Source organism: Chionomys nivalis, chromosome 2 (assembly GCF_950005125.1).
Source record: "Chionomys nivalis chromosome 2, mChiNiv1.1, whole genome shotgun sequence".
Lineage (NCBI taxonomy): Eukaryota > Metazoa > Chordata > Mammalia > Rodentia > Cricetidae > Chionomys > Chionomys nivalis.
The window spans coordinates 18,834,917-18,842,655 of record NC_080087.1 but is presented as its reverse complement, the minus strand read 5'-3'; the positions used below and the strand labels follow the sequence as shown (position 1 = coordinate 18,842,655).

The window sequence follows — 7,739 nt, the reverse complement described above, 5'->3', positions numbered from 1 at the left end:
CAGTGAGGTTAGGGATGTGGAACGGGCTCAGGGACAGTCTCTGCCTGTGGAACAAGAAAGTCTTTTTGAATAATGTCGTTTAAAAAAAAAGAAAGAGAGGAAGAAAGAAAGGAAAAATTAAGACTTGAACATCTTTGCTGGTTAGCTCAACTGTTGGTTTGATCCAGCCTAGACTTACCTAAGAAGGGAGTGTGTATTGAGAGACTGTTTATACTGTTAATGATGTAGGAATGGCCAAACACTGTGGGCGTTACCATTCCCAGGGCAGGTGGTCTCTGGCTAGATAAGAAATCTAGCTAAGCAGGAGCTGGTGATCCAGACAGCAAACAGCATTCTCCATGGTTCCTGCTGTGCCTCTCTGGCCATGAAGTGAGTTCCTTGGTCACAGATAATGCTGTGTGGAATAGCACGTGGGCCGGCCTCTGAGTGCCTGCCCTGACCTCCCTCAGTGACAGACTATGACTTAAAAGTAGTATCTGTAGTGATATTTTATTTATGTCTTAATAAGTCAAGTTTGCCTAAAGATCAGAAAGTAAAGCTAACCACACTACACAGTCATACAGTCCAAGAAGCGGTGGTGCATACCTTCAATCCCAACAGCTACAATAGTTAGCCATAATGGCTGGGCAGTGGTGGTGGATGTTTTTAATTCCAACACTAGAGAGGAATATGAGCTGGGAGGAGACAGGAGCCCAGGGTCCCTCTCTGCTGTCAGTCTGCAGTTACACTGAGAAGAGCCCAGCCTTCATAAGTGCTCTCTAGTGGCTTGGCTGCTTTGCTTTTCTGATCCTCAGCTTGGACCCCAATATTTGTCTCTGGGTTTTTATTATTTGTTCTACATCTCTGACACCAAACTTTTGGAGTACAAATTCATAAAAACAAAACAACAACAACAAAAAAAGCCATTTGCCTGTGACTAAGCATCCACCAGCATAGGCCAGATTCACTGACCTACCAGCAAGGTTTTTATTTCTACTCTCTTGGTGGGCTTTCCCTGAACCCCATTCTCAGGCTGCTGCCAAACTAGGTAGCTGCCTTCATATCCAGACAGGCTTTTACTGTTCTGCACAGCAGCAATAAGATTTACATGTTCATCATCATTGGTGGCAGATTTGGTGAGAAAACTGGGAATTTTTAAAGGAGGAATTAGTTAAAAGGGAGAGTTTTTCCCACATAAAAATGGGAAACACCATTATAATAGAGAAAGTTACGTTTCTGTATATTTATGCAATGCATGATTTAAAAATTAAACAATTAAACAAAGGAATTATCAACTTAATTGGGATTGACTTACTGTTAATTACCATTTTGATAATCCTTCTTGCTTTGATAATTCTTGGTTTATCTCTTAAATTTTGTTTGACCTCCAAGATACAGGCCTTAGAAAAACTTAATCAAACAGATCATAGAGTTTTTCAGATCCTTACAGAGGAATTTAATGGAGAACCAATTTCAGGGTTGCAATATCAGATTAGAGAGGAAGAGCCTAAGGTTTTCAAACAATCAACCTTAATATATCCTGTAAGTTTACAGGAATTTCCAAGTGATAGGCAATTACCTGTAAGAGGCATTTATACTCCTTTGGCAATGTTAGATTTAAGGAGATTCAAGAAAATGCTGTCTGATAGTCTCATATAGCATGCATTCACCTTTTTTGAAGCAAATATCAAACTAGTGGTCAGTTTGTGATTGAATTATCCCTACATACTGGATAGACTTGTTTAAAGCTGTGTTAGAGCCTGATACACAATTACAATGTAGTATGTGGTTTAGAGAAGAGGCTAAGATTTTTGAACAATGGAGTTGTTAGTGGTATGGAAATCTCTCAAAATCAACTTCTTAGAGAAGGAGATAAAGTTACTATAGAAAAACAGTTCCTATATGATGATCACACCCTGGCTTTATGCTATGTAGCAGCTTTGAATACTTGGGACAGAATTGGAGAAATAGGAGAGAAAACTGAGTCATTTACCAAAGTTTGCAGGGCCCAAAGGAAGCCTTCATGGATTTTTTTTACAAAGATTGACATTGGCAGCAAATAGATTGAATTGGTAGCAAATTCTTAAGCTAGACAAATAATAATTGAATCTCTGGTTTTGGAAAATGCTAATTTTAAATTTAATGGATAATTAGTCCTTTAAAGACAAGATCAGGATCCTTGGAGAAATGGATCCAAGACACCATGAATGTTGAATCTTGTGACTGTGATGATGCATGGATAGAAGAGGTGATTTCCAGAGTTTTGAATAAAAATTGAAATGACAAGTGTTATAATTTTGGCAAACAGGTCAACATAAAAGAGGTTGTGGCTTCCTCTCTGAGCAAGATGGCTGGGGGTGAGGTTGGAGTGACTCTTGGGCAGCCACATCTTTCCCGACAGGATCTCGCCACATTGGATGTCACCAAGTTGACACCACTTTCACATGAAGTTATCAGCAGACAAGCTACAATTAATATTGGTACAATTGGCCATGTAGCTCATGGGAAGTCCACTGTAGTAAAGGCTATTTCTGGAGTGCACACCGTCAGATTCAAAAATGAACTAGAAAGAAACATTACCATCAAGCTTGGATATGCCAATGCTAAGATTTATAAACTTGATGACCCAAGTTGTCCTAGACCAGAATGTTACAGGTCATGTGGCAGTAGTACACCGGATGAATTTCCCACAGACATTCCTGGGACCAAAGGGAACTTCAAATTAGTCAGGCATGTTTCCTTTGTTGACTGTCCTGGCCATGATAATTTGATGGCTACAATGTTGAACGGCGCAGCAGTGATGGATGCAGCTCTTCTGTTGATAGCTGGTAATGAATCATGCCCTCAGCCTCAGACTTCTGAACACCTGGCTACCATAGAAATCATGAAACTCAAGCATATTTTGATCTTACAGAATAAAATTGATCTGGTAAAAGAAAGTCAGGCTAAGGAACAATATGAGCAGATTCTTGCATTTGTACAAGGAACAGTGGCAGAAGGAGCGCCAATTATTCCAATCTCTGCTCAGCTGAAATACAATATTGAAGTTGTCTGTGAGTACATAGTGAAGAAAATACCAGTGCCCCCAAGAGACTTTACTTCAGAGCCCCGTCTCATTGTTATCAGGTCATTTGATGTCAACAAACCTGGCTGTGAAGTCGATGACCTTAAGGGAGGTGTAGCTGGTGGTAGTATTCTGAAAGGAGTCTTAAAGGTAGGCCAGGAGATAGACGTGAGACCAGGTATTGTTTCCAAAGATAGTGAAGGAAAGCTCATGTGTAAGCCAATCTTTTCCAAAATTGTATCACTGTTTGTGGAACATAATGATCTTCAGTATGCCGCCCCAGGTGGTCTCATTGGAGTTGGAACAAAGATCGACCCCACTTTGTGCAGAGCTGACAGGATGGTGGGACAAGTGCTTGGTGCAGTTGGAGCTTTACCTGAAATATTCACAGAACTGGTAATTTCCTATTTCCTGCTGAGATGTCTCCTGGGTGTACGAACTGAAGGAGACAAGAAAGCAGCAAAGGTCCAGAAGCTGTCTAAGAATGAAGTGCTTATGGTCAATATAGGATCCCTGTCAACAGGAGGAAGAGTTAGTGCTATCAAGGCTGATTTGGGCAAGATTGTTTTGACTAATCCTGTGTGCACAGAAGTAGGAGAAAAAATTGCTCTTAGCTGAAGAGTTGAGAAACATTGGCGTTTAATTGGTTGGGGTCAGATAAGAAGAGGAGTGACCATTAAGCCGACTGTAGATGATGACTGAGGAGTCCAATTTAAACGATGCCTTGGGATGGAGTTCGAATTTCTTTTACTAGCCTAGGGTATATTTTCAAAGCAATACTAGCAAATTACTTTCATAGCTCATTACCTTGGTAGTAGCTGTAAGACTATTCTCATATTTTGGTGATTGAAAATAGGGCCCACAAGTAAATGTGAAAAGTGGTATACTATATTGGATTAAATCTACATTTTAGCAGAAAAAAAAAAGAGGTTGTGGACAGGGCATTCCTAGAACAATTTTTTAAGGATAATTCGAAGACAATGTCCTCCCTTCTGAATTATGCAGGTGTGACAAAGGCAGGCACTGAACGAATAAATGTGGATCAACAAGAGATATTCAAGGTAACCCTTTGCCATTGGGAAAACCCTTGAAGTGTTGACAGAGGCTGCTTGTTTGTTTCTCACTGCCAAGACCCAAAATAATCACTCAGAAACTATATTAAAACACTGCTTGGCCTATTAGCTTATGCATATTTTTAGCTATCTCTGTGTGTGTATATATATATGTATGATCCAACAATCTACCTTTAATCTTATTATATATTACATATTATATATATTATGTATTATATATAATAGGATACATATTATGTGCTTATATATTATATATAATTTAATGATCTTCCTTTTATCTTATTATATATATCATAATATGTATGATATAGATAATAAAATGAGATTATTGAATCCACTTTTAAGAAGCAACTATTAGTTTTACATTAGAATGGACTTTTGTATATTATATATAAATTTTGTATATTGATGTAAATTTGAGATTTTGTTAAAACATACTATACATACCTTTCTACTTTTGTTCAAGTATTTCATTTATACAACTCATTTAATAATATAATGCAAATTTATAGTCATTAAAGTTATCATTACCAACTATTTAGGATAATTAGGAAATGCAGATTAGAAATTAAGTCACCTAATACAAATACACTTGTAATCATATTGGGTATGATTCCAAGGTTAAACTGAGATATATTTTAAATAGACGGGTCATCTTCAAACACTTCAAAGATCTACAGAATATGGTATTCAAGAGGTTTTAATAACATAAGTTCTTTTTTTTTTTGATCGTGAGACAAGTCTGCTCCTGGCAGCACCAATCTACTTCAGAGAAGATAATGGGTATCAAAGAAACTACACATGGAATTTACTTTTTGTGGCAAAAGTAAGCCACTGGGCAAGAAAACTCCACTGCTGCAAGTATTCTGTCCTAACAGGACAAGCAGGACACAGAAAAGAGCAACTGCCCAAACCCGTCAAGACAAGGCAGGACAGTCAAAAATCGTACTTCACAGAAAAGTCTCTCAAATATTCCAGGTCTTTAGGCTGAAGATAGATGCCCCAATGATGCAAAGGAAATTTGGGTGACAGTCCAGGCATTCAGCTGTTTTTGTCATCTCTCACAATTTTGGGAAGTTGCTTAATTGTATTTCCTCTAGACTTAGTTAATATTATTTCCTTCTTGGATCTCTGAGGGAGGTGAAGACTAGATAGTTATAGTTATAAATTATATTTTTTCTTGTTTTTCTTAAATTAATTATAGCCTTCTTTTATATTTTAGACAAAAAGGGGAAATGTAGTGATATTTTATTTGTGGTTTAATAAATAAAGTTTACCTAAAGTTCAGAGAGCAAAACTAGCTACACTAGTAAGCCACAGAGGCCAGATAGTGGTGGTGCACGCCTTTAATCCCAGTATGAGAGAGTGTTATAAGACAGGAGGGAAGACCTCAGCTCAGGGTCTCATTCTGCAGTGACACTGAGGACAGGATTGTCCAGCAAGGTAGAGGTAAGAACTCTCTAGTGGTTTGTTGCTTTGTTTTTCTGATCTTCAGCTTGAAACCCAATATATGTCTCTGGGATTTTATTATTGTGCTACTGAAGTCAAATAAATCAGTTTCTCCCTTACATTGCTTTTGGTAGAGTGTTTATCACAGCAATAGAATGATAATAGAACAAAACACTGGCAGATCCCTGGGCATAATGTAGTGCTCCAGGGATGGCTTCCTGGACCTGGTCAGAGGCTAGCCCACACTACGGGACACAGAAAATCTAGGCTGGTTAAATCTGGCAGTAGAAGAGTGGGGATCAAGAATCTCAGAGAAGTGCGTGTGCCAGAGTGGATGGAACAGCAAACATTTCCAGGGGAAGTGTGCAGAGTCCATGCTGTCTGTGGATGCTGGAGCATCCCTGCTCAGAAGCACAGTGAGAAGGAAGAGAAGGAAGAGCACTTTCGGACTGTGAACTGTGAAGAGAACTTTCCTTATCTGAAAGGGAGCCGAGTGAATTTGGTGGGTTAGGATACACACGGGAGTAGAAGCTGAGTTCTGTCGGGCAGATCTGCGATTCCGGAATTTGGAAGACCGATGAGAGAGAGAGAGAGAGAGAGAGAGAGAGAGAGAGAGAGAGAGAGAGAGAGAGAGAGAGAGAGAGAGAGAGAGAGAGAAGGGATTATTGCAGATTCTATAGCGTGTGCTTTGATGTGGAATCCTGTCTTGAAACAAGAGAAAGCAAAAAAGGAAATAAAGTACAAACGTGTGTGGTTGTGGCTGCCTTCTCCTTGGAAACATCAGTTGTGATCTTCTGGAGAATAGCATGGGAAGAGTGTGTGTGTGTGTGGGCGGGGAGCTCAAGCACAAATGGGTCCAGGCAAGGTGGAGGGCTTGTGAGGAATCCCCGGAAAGGCAGTCTTCAGAGCACAGACCGCCTTAGGTCCAGAGCAGCTCTCTGACACCGCCTCCCGGAGGGCTCCACACTGGCGACAAGGCTTAGGCTCCAGTGAGTGGTGCTGAGGGCATCACTAGCTACTCTCCTCTGCTGCTGTGCGCTCCTCATTCATGCAACCCTTTCCGGCCCTGCAGCAGTAACTTTCCCCTAACTTTGTCAATCCACTGAAGAGAAACCCGGAGGGACGCGGTAACGACCAGGGCGCCCATACTTAAATCCCTGTGATAGTGAAGAGAGAGAAGCCCAGGAGCTTCCACTGAGAAGACTTTGATCTTCCTGCCCGACGTCCCCCCCCCCGCCACGCCTCCTTATTGCTCCCCTCCCCCACTCTCATTCATTTATGTCCCGGTAACTCACGGTGCTGCAGTGAAGATCCCAGACAGCTCAGTAGAACGAAAAGGCGCAGAACTAGGGAAAGATTGCGTCCGGTGGCTGCAGCCTTTGCCATGGTTCCTTCCTGAGGTGCGGCACCTGACTGGTGTGACTAGAGCTGCGGAGAGAATGGGGAGTCCTCAGTACCGCCCCGCAGAGGACCTCACGTAGAGATTCGCCAAAGACCCAGCCGCAGGGCTGTGAATTCAGTCCTTCCTGAGCTCCAGCCATGCCGGTTCCTAGTCCTCATCTTTTCCTATATCTCTTCAGGGTTCCATCGGGGCTCTGTGGCTGGTCCTCCCTCCCAGCAGATCGCGGTCCCCCTTTCACACAGGCGAACGGAGCTTGCATGTGAATGGAGAGGCGAGGACACTGTGGTCTTGGGCTCCCACTCCTGCTGTCCCTTCCCCTCACTCACCCGCAGCTGCACCCTCGGGGACCGTGGGCAACAGAATCAGGAAAGACAGAAACCGAATAAAGTCGTGCTTTCAGCAAGTCGCGTCTTCAGCTCGTTCTCCGACAAAAGTTATATATTTACCCGCCCCTCCCCTGCGGTGAGGTTTCCGGGCCCACAGCAATGTAGTCTTTTGGCCCTTCCAGTAAGTGGCACTGTAGCTTTAGCACTTTCCCCTGCTTCTCTAGATTCACACTTTCTCTGTCTCCCTCTAGACCATCCCTCTGGGTTCTCTGGGACCTCCAGCCTGCTCTTCCTCACTTCCTCTTGCTCAAGTTTCTCCTCCATTCCGGGACTTATTTGCCCCTCCAGGTCCCTTCCCCATCACCCCCTCAAGGTCTTTGCACCCTCAAATTCCTATGCCCCTGCTTCTCAGGGTGGCCTCTCCCCCAGCCGCCTCTTGTCACTCT

General features: G+C 42.2%; 1 protein-coding gene across 1 annotated transcript; it reads left to right on the top strand.

Annotated features, from left to right (window-relative positions):
- Positions 1-2,325: 2,325 nt before the first annotated feature.
- Positions 2,326-3,953, top strand: LOC130869660 (eukaryotic translation initiation factor 2 subunit 3, X-linked-like). The gene has a single exon (XM_057761986.1). It carries the CDS (start codon positions 2,327-2,329, stop codon positions 3,659-3,661), a length of 1,335 nt encoding a protein of 444 aa, XP_057617969.1. The 5' UTR covers position 2,326; the 3' UTR covers positions 3,662-3,953.
- Positions 3,954-7,739: the final 3,786 nt, after the last annotated feature.